The 25,193-nt window shown below is 43.4% G+C and overlaps 1 protein-coding gene and 1 pseudogene across 3 annotated transcripts in view; one reads left to right on the top strand and one right to left on the bottom strand.

Annotated features, from left to right (window-relative positions):
- TRAPPC3L (trafficking protein particle complex subunit 3L) overlaps positions 1 to 9,258 on the bottom strand; it is a 35,916-nt gene extending 26,658 nt beyond the window's left edge. Inside the window, exons 1-3 of one of the 3 annotated variants that reach the window (XM_060238414.1) lie at positions 8,924 to 9,258; positions 5,349 to 5,396; positions 4,970 to 5,067 (exon numbers count right to left, since the gene is read on the bottom strand). In XM_060238414.1, the coding sequence (XP_060094397.1) occupies positions 4,970 to 5,067; positions 5,349 to 5,396; positions 8,924 to 8,965 (188 nt within the window). In that variant the 5' untranslated portion in view covers positions 8,966 to 9,258. The remainder of the gene's footprint in view (positions 1 to 4,969; positions 5,068 to 5,348; positions 5,397 to 8,923) is intronic. The other 2 variants (XM_060238430.1, XM_060238422.1) reach the window with 2 other exon arrangements.
- Positions 9,259 to 14,836: 5,578 nt separating this feature from the next.
- Positions 14,837 to 18,923, top strand: LOC132569593 (uncharacterized; annotated as a pseudogene).
- Positions 18,924 to 25,193: the final 6,270 nt, after the last annotated feature.

The raw sequence follows: 25,193 nt of genomic DNA on the forward strand, positions 1-25,193 counted from the left end.
TCCCCTTATATGCCCCTCTGACTCCAACTTTCCATCTCCTTCCCCCTTTCTGCAGCTTCTACATAGGCTGTCATATATATATATATATATATATATATATATATATATATATATATATATATATATATATATATATATATATATATATAGCTAATAGCCACTGATGGACCTCTGCTCCATATTTTTATCTAACCCCCTCTTGAAGCTGGCTATGCTTGTAGCTGCCACCACCTCCTGTGGCAGTGAATTCCATATGTTAATCACCCTTTGGGTTAAGGAGTACTTCCTTTTATCCGTTTTAACCCGACTGCTTAGCAATTTCATCGAATGCCCACAAGTTCTTGTATTGTGAGAAAGGGAGAAAAATACTTCTTTCTCTGCTTTCTCCATCCGATGCATAATCTTGTAGACCTCTATCACATCACCCCGCAGTCAACGTTTCTCCAAGGTAAAGAGCCCCAAGCGTTTTAACCTTTCTTCATAGGGAAAGTGTTCCAAACCTTTAATCATTTTAGTTGCCCTTTTCTGCACTTTTTCCAATGCTATAATATCCTTTTTGAGGTGCGGTGACCAGAATTGCACACAGTATTCCAAATGAGACTGCAACATCGATTTATACAGGGGCATTTTTTATTGGCCTTTTTTATTGCAATCGCACACTGTCTTGACATTTTCAGTGAGTTATCTACCACGACCCCAGGATCTCTCTCTTGGTCAGTCTCTGCCAGTTCACACCTCATCAACTTGTATTTGTAGCTGGGATTTTTGGCCTCAATGTGCATTACTTTGCACTTGGCCACATTGAATCTCATCTGCCATGTTGACGCCCACTCACCCAGCCTCAATAGATCCCTTTGGAGTGCCTCACAATCCTCTTTGGTTCTCACCACCCTGAACAATTTAGTGTCATCTGCAAACTTGGCCACTTCACTGCTTACCCCCAACTCCAAATCATTTATGAACACGTTAAAGAACATGGGACCCAGTACTGAGCCCTGTGGCACCCCACTGCTTACCGTCCTCCACTGCAAAGACTGCCCATTTATACTCACTCTCTGCTTCCTATTAATCAGCCAGTTTTTGATCTACAAGAGGACCTGCTCTTTTACTCCATGACTCTCGAGCTTTCTAAGGAGCCTTTGATGAGGAACTTTATCAAAAGCTTTCTGGAAGTCAATGTAAACAAGGTAAACCTGGGTCCAACAGACCTCACTCTGAAGCCTTAACTTCTATGCCCTCCTCAAAGTCCACCTCAGAATCTCCAGGAATTTCCCATCAACATGGAAAGGTACCACTGAAGGCCTCTGGGCAAGTGTCTGCCACCCTTGCTGTCTTCCCATCCGCCCAAATGAAGGCATTCACTCCCCCAACACACACCTCACGGTGAGCTGCTCTCTGGCATCTGGAAAGCAGTTGTAATTCTGAGTGATCTCCAGCCCTAACCTGGAGACTGGCAACAGTGGTTCCAGGAGGAAATTGTTGGTTTGGAGTCTATGGCATTGTACCTCTCTGAGGTCCCACCCCTCCTCAAACCCTGCCCTCTCCAGGCCCAGCCCCTTAAATCTCCAGGAATTTCCTAAGCTGGAATTGGCAACCCTATCTCCTTTGCTTTATCTGCCCCTCTGACTTCAGCTTTCCATCGCCTTCGCCCTCCCTGCAGTCTCTATATAGGAAAATTAGTCATTCTTCACGGGGGGGGTGGGGGAGGAGGAAACCAAAGCAGTTTACATCATTCTCTCCTCCCATGTGATCTGAACAACAATCCTGTGAGGCAGGTTAGGCTGGAAGTCTGCAACTGGTCTGAAATCAGTCAGTCAGCTTCCACAGCAAGGACCTGGGTCCGGCAGACCCCACTCTGAAGCCCTAACTTCTACAGCCTCCTCAAAGTCCACCATAGAATTTCCAGGAATTTCTCACCAAACTGGAACTGGCAGCCGTAGTCAGCACTGGGCCCAATGAGTTCTGCCTGAGGCCTATAGTGAGACCCTTCAGACCAACAGTCTATCTCTGACAGACTGTTTAATAGGGAGGAGTCGTCAGCCATTACATCAGCTCACATCATTCTCCTTTCCTCTCCCCCGTTTGATCTGAACAACAACCACCCCATGAGACAGGTTGACTGGCTGGTTCGAAATCACCCAGTCAAGCTTCTACAGCCCTCACCTGGAGATTGGCAACAGTGGTTCCCCAGGAGGAAAGGCCTCCCTCAGAGGGCTTAGGAATTTCTAACCAATGTGGAAAGGTACCACTAAAGGCCTCTGTGCGAGTGCTCCCCCCAGCCTTGTGTCTTCCCACCCCCCCCCCCCCCAAGTGAAGGCATTCTGCCTCAAGGGGAGCTGATCTCTGCAATCTGGAGAGCAGTTGTAACTCTGAGTGGTTCCCCAGGAGGAAAGGCCTCTCCCTCAGAGTCCATTCTGTCATATGAGCCCAGTGTAGCCTAATTGGAATAGAAAGAGTGAAGAGCATTGGCAGACAGAAAGGGCCCCTCCCTGCTGTGAATGAACATTCCTTTTGCCTCAGTTGAAGAGAAGGAACCCTACTGTTTTCTCATGCGCACAGGCCCATAGCTGCGGGGGAAGGGGGGTCAAGCACCACAGATCTTTCTCCTGTTTTACACCCTCACACCTCCTTGCCTGCTCTCAGACAGACTGGTCCTGGACTTCCTACCATCAGGCCCTGAGAAGAGGCAGTACTGATAAGGAAGCCCCCTGTCAGCAGAGAACTGTCTCCCTCGAAAGTCAGTGGGCTTATGCTGGAGTTATTGCCTGATGGGGCTGGCGGTGAGTGGGGAGAGCAGAATCAGCCAATGGCACGGCAGAGACAGTGTGAACCAATCCTGTGCAAGCCACATCTAACTAATGGAAATCCTCAGAATTGCCACCATGGTTGGGCTTTTATTTATATAACTGATAACAGCTGCATGAAATCAGGGTCACTAAGTGACCAGAAAAAAATTCACCCTGGCCTGCTTTTGTATCTTGCTATATATAGGCACTAGTCAGACTAAGATCTGGAAGACCCAAGTTTACATCCCTACCGCTATAGAAGCTTGTTGGGTGACCTTAGATCAGTCACATTTCTCAGCCTAATTCACCTCACAGGGCTATTGTGAGGATACAATGAAGCAGAAGAGAATTAAAGTAAGTCACTTGGGTTCCCACTGAGCAGACAGGCAGGGTATAAATAAAGTCAATAAATAGATACTAACCATAGCTAAAAACTGATTCCAACATTAGTTTAAATAATTTATTTCTCACTTTCCTCTGAAGACTGAATTCAAAGCAGCTTATGTACCAGAACTAAAAACAGGCCCTTGAGACTGACATATCATATAAACAATTAGACAGGAAGCAACTGGTCTCCAAGATCCCAACAGATTGTCCAAAGAACCACTAGACCAACCCTAGCTGAGAGTCAAAAGCTTAAGTTTTCCCTCACATAGAACTGTAGGGGGAACTTTCACCAGCTGAATTCCTGCCTGGTTGTAAAGACCTGCAAGCAAGGTTGCCAGCAGGCCTGAGAAACTCAAGCATAATGGGATGTTCACTTCCTGATGATGTCACTAACCTCCATGACATTAAAAGCTTTAACTGCCCACTGCCCCATGAAAAACTGTTAAAGGGACAGGGCATTTTTTCCCAGGCCTCTTGGCAACCCTACCTGCAAGAAATAAAGTAGCTGACCCAAAGCCTGAAGATAGTATTGGACTATTATATATAACATGATTACTAAGGTACTTTTATTTAAAATTTAATGAAATAGATATGAACAACAGCACCTCCCGCCTAGCTGAAAGGCTGCAAATGGATTGGGGGAGCAAGGATTTACTCTTTCTTAAACTCTCTCACTATTCCCCATAGTGCTGACCAGGAAAATAATTGCAATTAATGGGAAAGCATTTAGTGCTTTAGGATCAGGCTGTGCAGGACACAAAGACAATATACTTTCTTGTAAACTGATGTTCAAAATAATGCTGGCTGATGCAAGTCAAGACATATTAGCTAAGTCTCAGAATTTGCAGTTGCAAACTGTTTCAAGATGCTCTTCAGAAATGTACAGATTCCAAGTGTGTATGCCATTAGCTCTAAGAAACTTTCAACTTTCAGGTATCAAACATATGAGCTGAAGAGAAAAAAGCAGTACTTTCATATCATGTATGTCAAGCCACATTCAGGTCGTCTTCATTTCCTGGTTAGGCTTTGTAACATGTTCTTGGGGTATGTCAGCCTGAACCCAATTCAAGCCACATTTCCCAAGCCAATTTAATTGACAGGCCTCCCAACTGTGAAGGGATAACAAACCTTGGGCAAGAGGGGAAGTTTCCCTTTAAATTACTATGAGTAGCGTTAGCAATCAAGCCTCAATTGCTTTCCTTTGTATTATTGTCCTATATTAGGCTAATCTTGATGATTATTTGAAAGTTTCAGCTAGTGCTGAATAGACCCATCCATACCACCTGGCCAGTCTCCAACAGCCACACTTCACTCAAGCCCATTTTATCTTGGACCCCATTTACCTTAGGACTGTGCTGCTTCCATGTCCTTGCTATCTCAAAGACCAGACAAGAACACCCTTTTGACCATGTCTGCTATCGGAGGGTTCCTGGGCAATAACAGGTCAATAATGGCAGTGATCCTACCATTCTGCAAGTCTACAAGGCCAAAATGGAGCAGCCATTCAGAATCAGCAGGTACATCCTGGAAAGCTCTTTAGAATACCATGGGCTCTATGAACACTCAGAAGCAACAGATGCAGACCAAACAAACTGGTGCTGGAGGACAGAGATTGGGAATTTCAGAAAGAAGCAATGAGAGCTTGACAAGTAGAGTGATTTCCACATCCTCATGCCATATTCTGTTTTCTCTCCTCGGTTTTAGACTTTTCATACTCGGGGGGAGGGGACATTAGGGAGACAATATTTCTGCTAAGCCATTATATAACAGTGCCTGAACATACACTTGCTACTTACATGTCATCTAAATACTTGTTCACGTCTTCATCCTGTTCGTAATCTTTACACAGCTGGGCAACCAAAGCACCGTAGGTGAGCACAAAAAGCTCTCTGCTCTGCCAATTACAGGAAATACTGAGTGAAGCCTATGGTTAAGGAACATAATAAATTAAAAGCAGATTGCTTTCCCACCCAATTGGTCCAGCTCTCCAATAGAAAGCTTCTTTAGTTAAAAAACAAACAAAGAAAGTGCATTTCTAGCCCTCCTTAAGTGCTCCATTACACACTGTCAACCATTCTGGCAATACCACAAAAGCATATCCCAACACAAATCCCCTAAATATCCCAGTGCCCAGGAAAAAGCAATGTGGGAGGATATGTGGGGAGAGCTGCATACCATATGATGTGCTGATGCAGAGGATGAAATGGTGGGCAAATGCCAGTCCTACAAAATAAAGAGAAATAAAAGGGGGTGGGGGGACATGGCAACAAAGTCATACAGTTTTTTATACTGCTTTGCTGGAAAGACAAAGAAAGAAGGGAAATGCAATGGAATGAAATGCAAAAGTAGTTTAACCGTTTAAAAGAAAATGGGTCACATGGTTATGAGCAATCCTTGGAAAAGAAGTATAGATACAATGACTATCAACCACTTAAGCTAGAAGTTGTTTATGTTGATAGTGTGCACAAGATTTTGACGGTTCTAGTGGTGCATTCTCCACCACAATGAACAATATTTAAAATGCCACCTATTTTAAAAGAACGAGTGCTGTTGTGAAACACCACCCATTTGGAACACACTGTGGCCTTAGTGAGCTTCAGTACTGGAACTATCCTAAATTTAAATAACACAAAAAACCCCTAAGAGTCTTGCCGCTGATCCCCCCCACCACTGTTTGAAAATAAACCTATGTGCAGTGCAGAGGATTCTGCAGGAAACGCCTTCTGTTCACATAAGGCATGTCAGGCCTATGGCTCTGCTGAGATATAATCACATCCCACAATACCCACCACCATCCCAAGCCTCTGTAGCTGAGGTTCTAGAAGAGTAACCATAGTGATTGAGTCTGTTACTAGTTTTCTCATGGATGGACCTGGTACACTTCTAATGCACCCCAGGGTGTATTAGAAGTCAGAAAACCACTACCTCACTACACAACCTGTCAACTGGAGATCTGTGACTGGATCTCCTGGCAACTTTAATTCCATGCCAAAGCCCTGGGAAAAGGAAAATTGGACTGCGGCCACAGTGCTGAAGGGGAAGGTTTAATCTCTTCCCCTGTGTTATTTCCCAGATCTGTCACTATTTGTCCTGCTGGAGAAAACATACAGCCAACCCTTGTCGCAGCTGGAGAGAGCAATTTTGAGCAGGGACACAATGTGGAGGCGGGGCAAGCCCTTCCTTAGCACCAGGCCTTGAATTCAGCAGCAGCTCACAGGAGCACAGCTCCTGAACCTTTCTGAGGGTTCTCCTTCTTCCTCCCCACCTACCTACCTTGACTATTGAATAGTAGGTGCAGCTGCATAACAATCCCTGGATGAGCTCCACCACCTATTTTTCAGGAGCCTCCACTGCTTCATTTACAGATCTGCTTTGTCCTGAGGCAGCAGTTTTAGAACTGCATCTGGGGGAACCAAGGGACTCATCAAAAGTATATCAAGTAGTAGGATTGGCAAAATGCCTGGAGAAATGTGTCCTGTCCCTTTACTAAATGTCTGATGTGTGAAAAGAGCAGCTGAAGCTTTTCACAGTGTGAAATAAGTAACATTACTTGGTAAAAAAAACTATTATGTCCCTTATAAAGGGCGAGCAGGCGGGGTTTGTTTTTTTGGGGGAGGGGGAGCTGTTGGCAAGGTCTGTTAACAATCCTAATGCCAAAAGATTCTTGGTGGAAAAGATTGTAATGGCACAAAGTAAAGTTTCCAGAAGACCTGATGAAAAATGTCCTGTCCCCTTAACAGGGGCTTAAGTTATACAAATGGGCAGCTGAAGCTTTTCATGGCATGAAAGTAAATAAAATCACCCGGCAAGTAGTGTACTATTAAGCCTCAATTAAAGGGACAAGACATTCTTCTCTCCAGGCAACCTTAGTGCAGAGACAGCTCACTCAGAATGACCTGCTCTGCATCCTTGAGCTCGTTGTGCAGAATAATATGGCTTTCCCATGTCACATGCTTGCATCCTAATTTTATATGGTTTATATCAGATGATTATTAGCATAATACAGATAAGTAGCAGAAGGGAGTGCATCATCTAAGAATACATTTATTTTTCATATGCTCATATAGTGCCTTATGCTATTAGACTCCAAAGAGTGATTTCTTTTCCAAAACATATACTGCTTCTCGCAGAAAAAAAATCTTAAAAACTACTAGGAATTCTAAGACATATGTAGAATAGATTCTTTTTATTTCTTGGTTTAGTGTAGGAAACTGTATTATTCCAAACCACTCTCCCCCCCGCCCTTGTATTTCCCTTTTAGCAACTACACCTTAGAAAGCAACACCTTGGCTGATAACAGACTGCCAGTTTGGGGTGGATGGGAGGAGTCCCAAATCGGGCTGGCTCAAAAAGCATCCCAAAGCATCCAAACACTTCCCCACAAGCCGTTCCCACCCTGTCCGGGGGGCGACGTGATACAATCAGACAGCTGTTGCGCACCATCCCCTGTAGATTGGTGAGGGCTTCTTCCCCCCTCCCATTCATTTTTTGGTCGTGCACAGGCCTCGGATTCAGCGGGAGCTCACAGGAATGCAGCTCCTGAACCTTTCTGACAGTTCCACCTCCTCAGGGCTTTTTTCATTAAAAAAGCCCAGCAGGAACTTATTTGCATATTAGGCCACACCCCCTGATGTCAACATTGTTCCACATGGGGCTTATTTGCATATCTGACATTTGCATATCTGACACCAAGCCAGCTGGAACTGCGTTCATGTGCTTTCCTGCTCAAAAAAAGCCCTGCACCACTTCCTTCCCACCTTGTCCATTGAATAGTAGGTGCAGCTTCATAACAATCCCTGGATGAACTCCACCACCTTTTTTTCTACAAAACGACCCCTGGTCATGCGCATGTGTGCTCATGCAGCAGGCACCTATGCATCTGAAAGCAATTTTTTTTTTAAAAAAGCAGCTTGGCAGGTTCACACTGCCAAGGCTGGAAGCGGCTTGGCAGGTTCACACTGCCAAGGCACCTGGATTGCGTGCTTCTGCATCCAGATGCCAAAGAGGCAACTGGCATGCGGCTCAGAAATTTGCTACCACTTCAAATGTGGTAGCTTTTGAGCCACTCTGAGGATGCTGGAGGACAAGGTGACTATGGGATGGGGGCAGGAGGCAGATGTGCTCATTTGGATGGATTTTTCAAGATGGTTTCTAAGGTGTCTCTGGGTCACTTCAAACTGTCGCTCTGTAATCAGCCCTTGTTTCTTTCCTAGGGTAAGAATTTCATAATTTAAAAGTTCTTTGCTGAACTTACAAGTCAGTAGCAACACAAGCAAGTTGTGCTGCCACCTGGTGACCATGCAGTGGAATTGTCAATATTTGTTAAGAATTCAGGCACCAAGAATGGTTTGAGGCAGAGGTTAGTTGTGAGGTTTTTTCAGATTATTTAGAAGCAAACGGCTTGGGATTTCTTCCTGGTTCTGCTACTGTAATTACACTATACAACATTCTAAAACACCTTCTGTAGGGGAAAAAAACTTTTTGGAATTTGAAAGCTGAGTTCAAATCCTGGCTCAGCCATGATGACCGCAGGATGACCACAGAAAAGTTATCATTTTCTCAGCCTAACCTCCCTCATAGAGACTAAGCTAAAATAATCTAACAAAGCACAGCAAGAAACAGATGCCATCGGCTTGTAAAATACATTCATCGTGAATTCATAGGACATATAAGAATGTGCTAATTGACTAACAATTAGTTACCTAATAACATCTCAAAACATATCAATTACACAGTCAAGTTATGCTTACTATTTTGTGATTCTCTGGTCTTTTGTTTGCTGGTCGTGACATTTTTCTTAAGCAGCAGAAATGTATATGGTCTTCAGCTTATATCTTTTCTCCTTCACGCAGCATTTGCCTTTCCATTAGTGCATTCCTTCTTCTATCATAGCTACTATCTGACTGTGAATGGGCTCTGTGCGCTACAGTTTCTGCTTTTAGTGATGCTCCTCCTCTTCTTTATGTGCTTCGAACCTTCTAAGAGAAATCTGATAGGCAAGAAAGCAAGCTTGGCTCAGAAGAGAACAGCCCAACTCAGATCAAGTAATGGATCTATTAAGACAGATTACAAACCACCACAGAGCCACTGACAGCATGAATCCTGGACAAGCAAGTCTTCAAAATTTGGAAAGTCTAATTATGACAAAGATATTAAAAGTTATAGAAACCAAACTGGGAGGCCTTGTGATGGTACAACCATCTTGATGTCAGGAGGCTGAAGTTGGTTCCTTATTCATTACTTATTCATGAATTCGACCAAAAACACTGAGGAGAGTTATAAAGTTCTGAACCCCAAAGTAAGGTCTGGACTACCACATATCATACACTCCACATTCAGAGGACTCTCTTCTTCTAGGGGACATGTACTGGTTCCTGGTCTAAAGAGCAGTTCTTGTACCAACTGCTCCAAAGCTGTGTGCCCATAGGACACTCACACATGGGACCTGGCTGTACCCCTAAACAATTTGTGGACCACCCCAAATGACAAATGATGCTTTGGAACAGTTGGTACAAGAACTGCTCTTTGGACCAGGAACCAACACATATCCTCTAGAAGGGGAGAGAGTAATAGTAAGGGGAGACAGTAATAGTAAATTTATTATCTTAGAAATCAGTTATTTAAATAGATTCAGGTTTGCTTCAAAGATAATAAATTTACTATTACTGTCTGATCCTGATAAGCTTATGAACACAATCAGAAGTAATAAGCTTATGAATACAATCAGCACAATCACTAATGAATTAAATGGAAATTACTACCAAGTAATTCTTGGCAACAGAATGATTTCTATTAGGAGGTTTCTCAGTTCCTGTAAGTGATGTTACAATATTAATCAAAAGACTCTGTAATCAGATCAGATAGAAACCTCTCTAGAGCACAATGAAATTTACAGTATGAGAAGGAACAGCTAAAAGAACTGTAGTTTTCTCACACAACCTTGTCAGTTTGAGCCCTGTGTGGTTTACTTCTGAGTTGTGTAACAGGGGAAAAGCTTTTTTGAAGGCAATGGGGGGGGTGCTCTGCTAAACCTGTCCAGCTTTGGTGGTTTCAGTCTTCCACAAATCATGCCCCCTTTGTAGAGGATTGAGGGGTGACTGTTCTGATGCTGACCTAAGTCTGCACTACTGCCTCATCTGGCTTTGCTCTGAATGGCAGTGCATTTTTCATGGAGGGGAAAAAAAGACAGCATCATTGACCTTTTTCCTTTTTTTTGGTGGTGGGGGGGATGTAGAATGTGGGCCTTATCTGGTGCTTTCATATTTAATAACACCATATTATGCTTTCAGCATTCAAAGCACTTATGCTCACATTATCGCATAATAATTGTTTACAACAGTCCTGTAAAGCAGATCAGCATTATCTCCATAGTGCAGACAATGCTGAGGGGACTGAGGCTGAAAAACAGTGCCTTGATTAAAAGCACCTAGTAAGAGTGGGGTGAAGAAATTTGAACTGATGACTGCCCAGAGTACAGCTCCTTGCCCTAGTCACTGTTACATCAGTTTCCAATTTTTTTAAAAAAAAGATTCAAATTTCAAAGACAGTCTTGGAACTCTTATTGCCTGATCCTATGTACATTTATTCAAAAAATGAATTGCTTTCTATAAGAAGAAAGCTTAAGCTCAGTGGCACCTTTAAGACCAACTAAGTTTTATTCAAGGTGTAAGCTTTTGTGTGAGCACACACTTCTTCAGTTACACTGAAATGGAAATTCCCAGTCCATGCATATAGGTAGTGTGAGCAGCAAATTATCATACAACATAATGAAGGTCTTTAACAGATGCAAGGACCAAACAGGAATAACAAGCTTAGTTTATATGGTCTTCATTTGAGTTTAATTCGGGTGGGGGAGAAACATAGTGAAGGAAATAAATATATCAAAGTTGGAGATTGATGGGCAGATGTGCCCTTCTTAACTGTGGAATGCTGAATTAACAGAGACCCTGTTGTTACACTCCACCCATCTCCTCTCAAGTATGGAGGCAACTTGACCATATCCTTGTCTTTGAAGTGAGGTGGTTGGCTGTGTAGAGTACCACCTCTGTCCTCTGCTTTCTATAAGTGCGCTTAGGATCACAGCCTTCAACTTTGTGTTTAAGCCTTTGACACATCCAGAACAAGCTTTAGAGTTTAAAATATCCAGGTCTATCTGTCCTTCTCCTTCCCCACCTCTATTCATGCAAAAAGGAGACAGACTAACAGAATCCTGATCTAGCATCCAACTTTCCCCCTTTTTGTTGTTGAGTTACAACCCAGTCCTCTGCGCAGTTACGCAGAGATGTAAGCAAGCTCAACTTTGTTCAATGGACCTTCCTCCAAAGTAAAAGTGTGTTGTAGGGCTGCAGCCTTAATGCTCAATTCATTAAACTCAGTGGGCCCATTGCCATGTTCTTATCCAGGAGAAGTTAGAAAACTTGTAATGCAAGATCACAGCAGAATCCAGAGATATTATTGACTGTCCAAATTCCCTGTATCAACAGTATTGATGTTCCATTGTTGTTTTGTTCTTTTCTTCACTAATGCATTTTCTAAGTTAAAAATTAAAGCATGGAAAGGCATTGCACATTCCAAAGCTCACTTAAGGAGGAAAAAAATCCATTGCTTCAGACAAAATCAATGGATGAGTAGAATTTTACTGAGGCCTAAAGAAAAACAAGTGAATAATGCACAAGGCGTAAACAAAGTCTTAAAATCCCAGTAACAGGTTATATAAACACAACACTGTGCCCCAAACAGAGCAAATCTTATCTAACAATTTTAAAAGATTCCAAAACTTGCATATCAGCATCTAAATACTGGTGTGGTGTCAAATAGCCCTCTTAAACCATGCTTTCTCCCACTTTTTGCTGTTTGCCAATTAGGTCTAAAAAAGCAAATCACCAACATGTTAACTAGCACAATGTGTGTTTTCAAGGCGAGCAGAAGCAATTGCTGGCAATTTCAGTAATTGCAGGGATGACATTATTAGGGAGTAACATGAGATAACAATTTCTCTTTTCCTCCTTTTAGCCTTTGCCTTTACTTTTTGTGTGCCATTAAAATGAGTGGGTGCCATTTTGCCTTTTTTTGTCTTCAGGTGTGAACATGTCAAGGATAAGGGGTTAGTGGAAATTAGAGATCCTGAGGAATATCAGCAAGAGATTGGATGGTTTACCATAGTCTAATTTTCTTATTTCTAAAAGATCCTATAATGAAGCATTGATAAAGGATGAATTAGTTTCCTCAGAAAGGAGAATCCATGACATTATCTGGTTTTATCCTCATTTTGATAACGGGCTAGTCATCTGTTCTTTTTAAATTGGCTAGCCCTGTTATATCGCTTACCAGTGAGCCAACTTTCCTAAAAGGTAAAGAGGCAGGAGTTGTGAATAGGGATGTGCATTCGGTTCGGCCGAACCGTATTTACAGCCGAATCACCACTGATTCGGCTGTATACGGAATAGGCTGCAGCCGATCCCCATAGGCGCCCATTATACGGCAGCCGAATACGGCTCGCCGTATACTTACGAATAGCTATTCGTAAGTATACGGCTGTCAATTCAAAAGGCGGCAAAGTAGCTTCTGCAGCTTCAAAGGAGCTGCTTGCCTACTTTCGCGCCTTTAGTGGCCTCTTCCCGCCTCTCCCTGGGATCAGGGAGGGGGGGAGGGGGAAGAGGAGCCCCAGCAGCCAATCCAAAGCATGTATTTGCAAAATGCATTGCAAATGCATTCTTTGAAGGGCTTTTTAAGGAGTCTTCCTTCCTGACTGGACTGACTCCTCCATTGCTGCTGTGTGTGAGAGATTGTGCAAAGGTCTGGCTGGCCCTTGGCTTAAGGTGCTGCCTGCAGCTCTCTCACTCAGCCTTACCAGACTTCCCCTGGACTAGAGAAGACAAGGTAAGACACTCTTGGGGTTCTTGTTTTTATTTATTGTTGGTAAAAGGACTTTTTTTTAAGACTTAGAGTCCCTTTACTTATCCAGATTTGGATGGTGGTGGGGTAGCTTATTTGGGGGTTTCTGCTTGGGGAGGGGGCCTGGGGTGGGGGGTTTGCCAATTTGCCCATATCTTAATTTAGTGAGAGGACTTTTAAAAGTGCAGTGTCCTTTTACTTCTCCTGATTTGGGTGGCTTGGATTTCTTGGGGTTAGGGTGAAGGGTTTTTTTGGGGGGGAGGGGTTGGCAAAGTTCCTGTATTGTTAAAAGTTAATTTTTTACTGTTCTAAAAGTATTCAGTGTTTGATTTGTTGCTGCTGTGTTGTGCTGCTGCTGTTACTCTTTTCTTTGGGTTCTTGGGGGGGGGGTGCTGTTTGGCCTAATTTCCATTGTTTAAAAGGCCACTTTTGTCCCCTTTTCCTGGTTCTGGTTTTAGGGGGGGGGGGTGTTGTTGACTTATTTGGCCTGAGCTTTCTTGTTGGTGAAAAAGCCACTTTTTTAACACTTGGCCTTTTGTGATTCTGCTGGTTTTGTTTTGGTTTTTTAAAATTGCCTCTGGTTGGTGTGGGGGTTGGTGAGGGTGTGTGTGGGCTGGGTCACTTTCTTGTTTTTATAGAGTAGATTGTGTGTTCTGTGGCAGGGAAGCTGGCACCTGGGTGAGAGACCCAGAACCAGCAGGTTTGTTGTGGTTGGCCAGCTCTCCCCATGTTGTTTGGGGCAGGGCTGGAGAACTGGCATCTGTAGATTGTGTGTTCTGTGGCAGGGAAGCTGGCACCTGGGTGAGAGACCCAGAACCAGCAGGTTTGTTGTGGTTGGCCAGCTCTCCCCGTGTTGTTTGGGGAAGGGCTGGAGAGCTGGCATCTGGGTTTGCTGCAGCCAGGAGCAGATTGTGTTTTGTGTGGCAGTGACGTTGGCAACTGGGTTTTATATTGCTTCCAGGCCTGCCCTGCAGGGTTCATAGAGTAGATAGAGGGATGTAGTGCATTTGGGTCCTATAGAGATTCTCTGATGTGGTTAGGTTTGGCTTTGGGTGCCCCAGGAATTGGACCCCCTGGTCCAATTTTTTTTTGGCCTTGTGGGTTTTGTGTGGGACAGTGCCCTGAAGCTGCACAGCAGTTTGGGGGGCTCTCCTCAAAACCCCCTGCTCCCCAGAGCCACTTTTCCCACGACAATTACAGTGAGGAAGTGGCTAATTGGGCTTTCCCCATCATTGTTAGCAATGGGCCTTTTGGGGAGCCCAAAGACAGGGACCCCCTGGCCCAATCTTTTTGGGACTTGGGGGGGTTGGAGGGGAGAGTCCCCTGCAGGTCCCCTGCAAATTTGGGGGCTCTCCCTCAAACCCCCTGCCCCCCAGTAGCCTCTAATTGTGCCCTATGTTGCCATTGATTTCAATGGCCCATAGGGTATAATGATGGAATAGGGGCACCCTCTTTGGGTGCCCCTGGAATGGGATCCCCTGGCCCAATCTTTTTGGGACTTGGGGGGGTTGGAGGGGAGAGTCCCCTGCAAATTTGGGGGCTCTATCTCAAACCCCCTCCCCTCCCTGCGGCTTCAAATATACCCTATTTGCCATTGATTTCAATGGCCCATAGGGTATAATAGGGCCGTATATTCGGTAATAGCCATGCATCTACCGTATATGCGGCTATTCCGAATGCGGTATTCAGGAGTATACGGGGATTCCGAATTTTTTCCCCCTATATACTTCCGAATCCGTGTCAATCCGAATTTTTTTTTTTGCACATCCCTAGTTGTGAATGTATTAATTGCTATCCTGACTACTGGTGGACAGCAGCTTTTTTTTCTCTTCTGCTGTCCCTCTCAGGTTATGCATAATTTCTGCTATGGGTTATTCTTCCTAGGAGTGTCTGCTTTAATTCTTCTAATACTTGACTATGCTTTGAATGACCAGGCTTGGAGACTGGTTGCTGGAGAAAATGCCTCAAATTGACACAGCACTTGCTAGTGGAGTGCCTCGGGGATCTGTTCTGGGCCATCCAAGTCATCTTTACAAATGACTTGGATGAAGGAACAGAGAAGATGCTTTTGGCATTTGCAAATGACATAAAATTGGGAGGGGTAGCAAATACAGTAGAAGATGGAGTCAAGATACAGGATGATCTTGACAGGCTGGAAAACTGGACTAAAACTAGCAGAATGAATTTCAACAGAGATAAATGTAAAGTTCTGCATTTAGGTAGTAAAAACCAAACGCATAATTATAGAATGGCAGAGACTCATCTGTTGTGTTCAGTTTTGGGCACTGCATTTTAAGAGGGATGTTGACAAGCTGGAACATGTCCATGAGGGCAACAAAGATGGTGAGGTGTCTGGAAACCAGATCCTATGAGGAAAGGTTGAAAAGCTTGTTATGTTTAGCCTGAAGAGAAGACTTACAGGGGATAAGATGGTATCTTCAAGTATTTGAAGGGTTGTCATACAGAGGATGAAGTGGAGATGTTTTCTTTTGCTCCAGAAGATTGGACCAGAACCAATGGACTGAAATTAAATTGAAAGAGTTTTCAGCTAAACCTTAGGAAGAACTTCTTAACAGAACGATTCCTTGGTAGAACAGTGTTCCTTGGGAGGTGGTGGGCTCTCTTTCTTCAGAGGTTTTAAAGCAGAGGCTAGATAGTTGTCTGGCATCAACACTGATTCTGTGAACTTAGGCAGATTATGAGAGGGAGAGTAGGGAGGGTTGAGTCAGTGCCTGGCTCTTCTGGCCTTTTCTTACATGCCCGGAGTAATGCCGATTGTTTCTCTGTGACCAGGAAGGAATTTTCCTCCAAGCCAGATTGGCCAAGGATCTTGGTGGTTCTTTGCTTTCCTCTGGGCATAGAGCAGGGGGCACTGGCAGTGTTCTCTCTAAGCAGTTAGTGTGAACTAGCTCACAGTTTTTTAGCCTCTGGCTCACACATTTTTGTTTCAGCTCAGGAAAAATGGTCCCAGAGCAAACTAATTTATACAGTACCTCACAACTTTAATGCCAGTAGCTCACAAAGTAGAATTTTTGCTCACAAGACTCCACAGCTTAGAGAGAATATTGGTCACTGGGGGGAAGAGGTAGTTGTGAATGTCCTGCATTGTGCAGGGGATTGGACTAGGAGGTCTCTTCCAGCTCTATATTTCTATCTCCAGCAGTGCAAGCTTGTTTCCTTGGTCTTCTGCAACATCACAGGGAGAGCTCTGGTTGTTCCTGTAACATGGTTGGCAATGGCACTACTGAATGTATCCTCCAACATTATATTCAGTGAGTGGGTTTGCTTCAGTGCAACACTATATGGGGCCTTCTAAAATACTAGCCCTGCTGAATGCAAGCACATCCTTTCTGTATTTCCCCATAAGCAGCTGGTTCCTTGACATCTAACAAGAGTGAGAGGAAATGGCTCCCCCTCCCTCCCTATTCTGTTACTGAAAATGTCTTCTTTTATTTCTGCTTTCTTTACTGAAAAACCTTTTCATTATTTAATGAAATTATTTACAGTCTTCTATATAACGTAAACACATGAATGTACTTGGGGCTACCTTATAGTGAATCAGACCCTGGTCCATTGGGCTTGGTGATCTCCCAGAATTACGGCTGACTTCCAGTCTGCAGAGATCAGTTCCTCTAATGAAAATGGCTGTGCTGAACAACTGAGGTTCCTCATCAAAGCTTGCTCTCCTAAGGCTGCACCCTCAAATCTTCAGGAATTTTCCTGGCCAGAGCTAGCTATCCTAAGGTCAGCATTGCTTAGACTGGTCTTAGGCCTCAGGTAGAGGTCTTTCACATACCCTACTGAATGATCCTTTTTCCTGAAGATGCTGGGAATTGAACTTGGAACCTTCCACTGAGCCACAGCCCCTGCCCTCAAGCTGGGTCTCTGATACAGTCATCAAACTACAGAGAGAATCACGGAAAGAAATGTGAACTGAACATAATTATAAACCATGATATCAGAAACAAAAAAGTGTAAGGATTCAAATTATTTACTTCAGTCAATTAATGAAATTCTTACAACTAATCAACTAGTGCCTTTAAATCAACTCCTAATCACATTCCTAAAGAATATTGTGTAAAAAATCGCAACAGTCCATTCAAGTAAAACAAGGATACTTGTAATTGGAGGCACCAAACCCAGAGAAGGCTTCCTTTAGAGTCAGTGCTTTTCAAGCAACGCAGTCAATACTGTAGGTCCAAATGTGCAGATCATAAATGCTCCGCTCATGGTCATCCAACTTGGTCCTATGGCAACTTCCAAGGCAATCTTGCTTAATCCTATGGTCTCTGATACAGGCAGCGTAAGCACAGTCCTAGAGTATTACATAAGAAACGATAGCCTGTTATAAAATGTACTAGTGTACTGAAAAGAGGATAGCGGTGCCTGCATTTTGTCAATGTTTCTGTATGTATTTATGTACACAACTGTCAATACGCCAGGAAAACAAAAACACAGAAGCTTAATGTATGGAAATGGGCAGTTGAAGCTTTTCATGGCTTGAAGGCAAATATCCTATTAAGGGGACAGGATATTTTTTCATATAGGCTGTTGATGCCCTAGTTGTATGTATGGTTGCCAACCTCCAGGTAGAACCTGAAGAGCTTCAAGAATTGCAACTGTTCTCCAGACTAGAGACCAGTTCTCCAGGAGTAAATAGCTGCTTCAGAAGGTAAACTGTGGAATTATATCCTGCTGGGTCCTCCCCAGAGCCCACCCCTAAAATCTTAAGAAATTTCCCAACCCAGAGCTGGCAATCCTAGTTGCGTGTGAAGAGAGCCACAATACTAGAGGACTAAATATTTCTACAGTCTGATCCTATTTCTTATGCACTCAGATTTAAACCCCACTCACTTCAACGGCACTTACTGCCAAGGAAGTACAGAACTGCAGCCCTACTGTTCCATCCTCTGCATAGTTAGATCCATCTACGGATTTTCATGTGTCTCCACAAGAAGCATGTATACATACATTGTTTTTAAAATGCTGGTCACATTGATTTCTACCAGTTCCACCTTCAGGACTTTGGAGAGTGCCCCCCCCCCGCCAAAGTACCATTGAGTACCACTACGAAAAAAGCTATGTGTGTGTAATTATATATTCATTCAGAGAAAGCTGTTCCTTTGGTTACTGCCATAAAGCCCCAAACATGAACCTGCTTTATAGTGAATCAAACCATTGGCCCATCAAGGTCAGTATTGCCTATTCAGATGGGCAGTTCTCCAGGGTCTCAGGCAGAGGTCTTTCCAGTCACCTACCACCTGAACCCTTTCCAGTGGAGATGCCAGGGACTGAACCTGGTGCCTTGTGAACATCAAGCAAATGCTCCACCACTGAGCTACAGCCACTCCCCAACAGTTAATGGTTCGTAAAAGGTAGTTCTACCTTTGTGTTGCTAATGATCTGTATTACTTTCTTCCCTTTTTCAAAAGAGAATCCAGAAGGGAAGCCATCACTGCCTTCATGTCCTGTTGTCTGGGAAGATGTTCACATCCTGAAACTTCAGTACTGGAACAGATATACCCGTAATGAACAGGTGCTATTTCAGCAAGCAGCCAACTAGCACTCTGAGATCTATGCCAAACAAGATATCAAGAAGTTCCTTGGCTTTCTTCCAGGCAGTGAAGATATCACGGAAATCTGCATCCCTTCATGTGCAGACTGGAGATCCATTTCGGGCTGGACTTCTTAATGATAGCAGATGAGCAGCACTATAATTACAACCTCATTCATGACTGGGCAGTTGATGACTCAGTGGATAGGAAATATCTGAAAGTTAAGGATAAAACAAATTGTGAGTTCAGAACAAACTGTGAGTGCGAATGTCTCATGTCCTTTGAATATCCCAACCTTTGAAATAAATGCACTGCCTACTCATTTATTGTGGCTTTCTCCCCTGTGTACTGATATTTGTTTACCCTGTTTATACACTGTTATACCTTGTTTAAAGAGAAGTATTCTGAAAGAAAAAAAGAAATGGTATGAATGGAATTGTCTATGCAACAAAGTGAGGCACGACTTCTGAAACTCAAAAATCTTCTCCTTGTTAATGTAAATTCCTAACTTAGGCTGCAAGTTTTGAAAAATCATATTCAAACTAGTAAGAAATTTAAATAACTTGGTGATAAAATAGTTTCCAAGATGTAGCTTATGGCACTGCAGAAAATGTTGCTGAGCACATGTGCTTAAGAGTTCTGTTGAAGTCAATTAGAATTAAGAAGCTACATACTTTGGATAGATTCAGAAGTGAGACTGAAAAATAAACGCACTATAACTTTTTTCACAGTCCTCTGAATCCCATGCAAGGAATATATTTTATTCAGATGGCAACTGGTGCTCGTTCAGTTCCCACGTTCTCTTCTGGATGGTGTCCAGCTAAAGACTGTTTGCAGAAATTCTATGCTGTGTTGATGTCTGGCAACAAAGGTGTCATTATGAGTCTTCATCTTACTATTATACCATTAGCAAGCTCTCAGATCTGTGCTTAAGTATCTACATCATAAGGTAAAAACATAAAACTGTTAAAATTAATAAGTCATTCCTTACATTCTTAAAATAATCTCCAGATAGCATCACTAGTTTGATCTTAAACCCATTCAGGACTGTGTTGCTGCCTTGTGGGCAAGGTAAGGAGGAAGGAGAAATGAAAAAAGATGAAGAGAGGAGGGAAAAAAGAGGGTGCCAGCCATGATGGGGACATTGCTGTTCTCAACCAAAAGCCTGGCAGAACATTTCTGCCTTATAGGCTCTGAGGAATTGCATTAAGTCTTGCAGGGCCCTGATGATGTTTGGCAGAGAGTTCCACCAGGTCAGAGCCAGAACTGACCCCTCCCCCCCAAGCTCTGGTCACGGACAGCTGAATATCTTTGGGGCCAGGAATCATTAGTAGAATGTTTTCAATGGAGCATTTACAACTAATAAAAGCTGGAGCAGAGGGGACTTGTTTCCCCCATTTTGTGGGAAGGCCTTGCCTTCCCACAAAACTCTATGGCTCAGTACTTTTCAAGCATAACAATACCTTCTCAACGCAGAGCATTTATGCTGGCCAGACTCAATATATTTCCTTCAGGCAGATACAAGAGTATCCCCTATGAGGAAAGACTCTGCAGATGTCTCTGTAAAGAACCCAACTCTGTTCAGCATATTCTTTTAAACTGCTTGCTGTTTACTCAGCTATGTTCATATTTGATTAGTCCTCTTTTTCAACTCTCTAAGACTGCGACCAAAAGAGGCATTGAGTTCTTGCTAGCAGATGTAAGGAAGTCAATAAATACACATGTATCTACAAGGGGCTCATTCTTTCTGTGCTTGGTATATTGTTTTAGGGCTAGTCATCATACAAGAGATTTTATTTTTTTTTCTTTTGTATTTCTGGTTGACTGTGTCCCTGAAAAACTAGAACTAGATTGAAAAGAGGCAAATAACTCACTGTGGAAGCACTGCTCTTTTTAAAAGCCTGCATTTAGGAAGGCTAAGCTTTTAAGAAAATTTGCAATGTTAGAAAATCAATGGGTTGCACTAAGGCGTCCTGAGGGATGAATCATACCTCTGGCTACATCCGAAGTTCAGCTATTTCTTCCATTCTAAAAACTGGTTTGGAGACGAGGGGAGATGTAATTTATCCGAGTGAAACGTAAGCCTCTGCTACATTACAGCTATGTAGCCAAAGCACTTTCATTACTTCAGGGGAGGGCAGGTTGTATGGTCTGCCCCAAATACTATTTCCTGACATTCCCAGGAATGCATCTCCTCTTCTTTCTAAAATAACTCTGGACTTGCTTGGCACTATGTTTTATATTGAGGGGTAAGACAAGATACTTTTGGGAATTCCTCAACTTTCTTTCCTCTTCCTTTTCTTATTAAAGCTACCACACACTGGATCTCAGATCACCTTGCACAGGGGTTCCTTATGTGGTGCACTTGAGCACCATGGGGCCCACCAGCACCTTTTCTGGTGTCTGCTAAGTGTTTTTAGGAAGTGGGTGGGGGACAGGTGGGACCTTTAGCCAATCATTGGAGATTTGAACAGCTGTGCAGATTGTTTAAAATGTTGCTTTGGCGGCAGAAGCCACCATAGAATAAGAATTTGCACTGTGTTGTTGAAGTTAAGCTGTGACAATCATTTTGTGGCTGTTTCCACTTCCTGTGGCAGCCATTTTGTTGCTACACCCACTATGCCAGGTCAGAATTTCAAATGTGCCCACAGGCTCAAAAAGGTTGGGGACTCCTGACTTAGTGTCCACAGGTTAGACAAAAGCCACATATCATTGCTCCTACTGGATCTATTGAAGCAGCTCATGCTACGTTACGTTAGTGATATGACTGGAAGAAGCAGAAATTGGGGACATGTGCTGGGGTGGTTTAAACCATTCTTTCTAGACCAAACTCAAAGGATGGTAAATTTTGTACCGGTAACTGTGTTGAATAATTGAATAATCAACCCAACTTGGGTTTTATAGTCACAGTTTGCAATTTGGAGAGAATCCTTAATCATCATCCCATAAGTCACTAATGTTTTGCTTTAATACTTTCAATAGTGCTTTAGAAAATCCCCACATTCCTTTAGCCACTATATCTCAGACTAGGACCAGGCCAAGCTCGGTGTTGTCAAGCAATGTTTTATCTTACTATGACTGTCTATGTTTATCAGAATATAACTGCCATACTGTAATTGCTACTAACCCTAAAACAAAGCTGAGGCACATCCAAGTAGAGAATTAGCTGGCTCCTCTTTCGCGCCTCCTTAGCTTTACTAACAAATGCAAGAATGTACCTTTGAAGATAAAGCCTCCAGGGACAATTTCCCAGGCAGTGCCTGGACCCAGGAAGAGTAACCACAGAAGAGATAAAGAAAGGAACTGTGTGAACTTTCACATGTGAATATAGAAATGTTTAGTAATTGTAGCAATGTTTAGGGAACCTTTGATGTGCCACATTTAAGTATGCATTCTACTGTTACTCTGTATCAGTTCCAATTCTTGGCTCAATAGAAGCACAAGAATTATCAATAAAACCATACTTTGTTTCAACTCAAGGATTGGTTCTTTTGCGATCCGCTTGCTTGACAGGTGTTTGCATGGGTTCCAGGAGTCCTTTAAAAGGGCAGAAAGTGAGTCTATGATCCCACCTCTGGGGAAACATGGAAGTGACAGAGGGTAACTCTAAGAATTGCTGGAAACTTTGGTTTCCTAGAGCTACCCTATGTTACTTCCTGGCATTCCCCAGAAGTGTTGTAGCAGCACAGACAACACCTCTGGCCATTAATTTTGAGAATTCTTGGAGAACAGAAGAAGCGTCAGAAGATTGGAGGCAGGCAAATGTTGTCCCTACTTCAAGAAGAGGAAAGAGGAGGATCTGGGTAACTACTGACCGATCAGCTTGAACAATCATCAAACAGTCAGTCCTTGAACATTTAGAAAGGACGACTGAACAATAAGAGTCAGCATGGGTTTCTCAAGAACAAGTCCTGTCAGACTAATCTTATCTCTCTCTTTTTAAAAATGTTACTTCCTTGCTGGATCAAGACATAGTTTGTCTTGATTTTAGTAAGGCTTTTGATAATGTTCCACATACTATCCTTGTTGACAAGTTGACAAAATATAGTTTGGATCCTATTACTGTTAGGTGGATCTGTAACTGGTTGACAGATCACACCCAAAGAGTGCTTGCTAATGGTTCCTCCCGAAGAATGCTTGAATGGTTCTTCATCCTCTTGGAGAGGAGTGATAAGTGGAACGCCTCAAGGATCTGTCTTGGGACCTGTTTTGTTCAATATCTTTATGAATGAATAGAGGGAATGTTTATTAAATTTGCAGATGATACCAAATTGGGAGGGGTCACAAATACAGTAGAAGACAGAGTCAGGATACAGGATGATCTTGACATGCTGGAAAACTGGGCTAATACAAATAAAATGAATTTTAACAGGGATAAACATAAAGTTCTTCATTTAGGAAGGAAAAACCAGGAGTGAAATTCTAGCAAGAGCTGCTTTGCATATTAGGCCACACACCCCTGATGTAGCCAATCCTCCAAGAGCTTACAAAAAAGAGCCTTGTTTGGCTACATCAGGGGTGTGTGGCCTAATATGCAAAGAAGCTCCTGCTAGAATTTCACCCTTGACCCGCCGCCTGCCCCCAGAACAGGGACAAGCTGTGTGCATCCCAGAGGAGCTTCTGGAGCATTTGTGAACCTCCCAGCTGCTCCCCAGCCATCCAAACGGCTGGGAAGCACTTCAAAGCTGCCCCGGAATTTAGGCTCCACTTTGAAAGTGGTGTCTTTCCAAAGCAGCTTTGATCCAGCCCTGGGCGGGCTGCGGTCAGGACAGGAGGCAGATGTGTGCATGTGAACACGCTTTTTTAGTCCACCTGCCTCCTGTCCCCAGGGCGGCTTAAATCACCCATCTGTTATCACCCATTGTTTCTCATTTATTCTGGGCCAGAGCCAGATGTTTCAGGGCCCTGGAAATGAACAGTGGTGGAATAACTACCAGGAGGGTGAATCTTGCTTTTATGTATCAAATATTTACTGCTAAGAGAACTCAAATGTTAGCTGTTGTAGGGTGAGAAAGTGGCCTTTAAATGTTTGAGTTCACTCACCTAGTTACACTGTCACAGCAGCGGCACAGGCTGGCTTGGAGAAGGCATTTAAAATGGTGTCTTTAAATGCCTTCCCCAAGCAGGCCCATGCCTTGGCAGTGGCGCAACTTGGCAAATGAACTCAGAAAACATTTAAAGAGACTGCCTTTCCCTCCTCCATAGAAAGCAATGAAGGATGGTGACACCTTCTTTGGAGGCCCATAAAATTTGACCCCCTGGTCCAGGGGTGGCCAAATTTGCTCAGCATAAGAGCCACATAGGATAAATGTCAGATGCTTGAGAGCCACAAGACAGGGAGGGAGGAAGGCAAACAGATGGGGGGAGGGAGAAGTGAAAATAAAACAACTTTAAATGCATTCTCCAAATTGCCATCTGGCTTGACTTGTCTTGGAGAAGTGATTTAAAGACAGCAATGTCTTCTCCAAGGTGGCTGACAGGGCGATGGGGGCTTTGAGAGCCACACAGTAGTGTTAAAGAGCCACATGTGGCTCCTGAGCCACAGTTTGGCCACCTCTGCCCTGGTCCAATCTTTTTTTTTAAAATGGGGGGTACTTTTTGAGGAGAGGCACCAGTAGCTAAGCTCAAATTTGGTACCTCTACCTCAATCAATTCTCCATTATACACTCTGAGGACGGTCCCAAGTTTATAGTGGAGCAGAATAAATTCAGGTTTCCCAAATATTTACCTGAATCCCAACACTATACTGATATCAAAATATGGGAATATTGGGAAATACTGATATTTGGGGAATAGACCTCAGGGGAAAACCCCTGATTTTTTTTCCTTGCACATCAAACTTGCTCCAGCCTACCTTCTAATTCAAGTTTTGGCAGTCTAACTTCTTGCAGACGAAAATCCTGGAGCCTTCATGCGATGACGGCCTAACCGCAAGCAACCACTCCCATAAAAAAGACTTTTAGTCTGTTGAATTTTATTTGCATTCAATTTACTGTTATAGGTTGCAAAGGCATATGTTTGGTCGATTCTGATGTCCTTAACCTCTCAATTATCCCATCCTACCACTAGGGTTGTCAACCTCCAGGTGGGCCCTAGAGACCTCTCGCTTTTACAACTCCAGCTGGCAGGGACCAGCTCCCCTGGAGACGATGACTACTTTGAACGGTAGATTCTATGGCATTGTACCATGCTGAGGCTCCTCCCCTCCCCAAACCCAGCCCTCTCCCGGATCCACCGCCAAAATCTCCAGGTATTTTCCAATACTGACCTGGCAAGCCTAGTTAGCTCCCCCCCCCCTTTTTTTTTGTCTACCCTTCGCAAGCCCAAAGAAGAAACGAAGTGCAACCAACCACTGTTGCCGAAACGCATTCTGAAGAAAGCAATGGATTTCAACAACCATTTTCTGTCATTTGTTTTAGGATGCCCCGGGGAACAGAGATCGCTTCCAAAAGCCGAGCGACTAAGCGATACTCAAGCACAGTCTCAGTAGCAAAAAAGAAAATGAAAAAAAAGAAAAGAAAAAGGCGCGCGCAGGCTGTACCAGGGAGCAGCAGGCACAATCAGTCAACCT

Source organism: Heteronotia binoei, chromosome 1 (assembly GCF_032191835.1).
Source record: "Heteronotia binoei isolate CCM8104 ecotype False Entrance Well chromosome 1, APGP_CSIRO_Hbin_v1, whole genome shotgun sequence".
Lineage (NCBI taxonomy): Eukaryota > Metazoa > Chordata > Lepidosauria > Squamata > Gekkonidae > Heteronotia > Heteronotia binoei.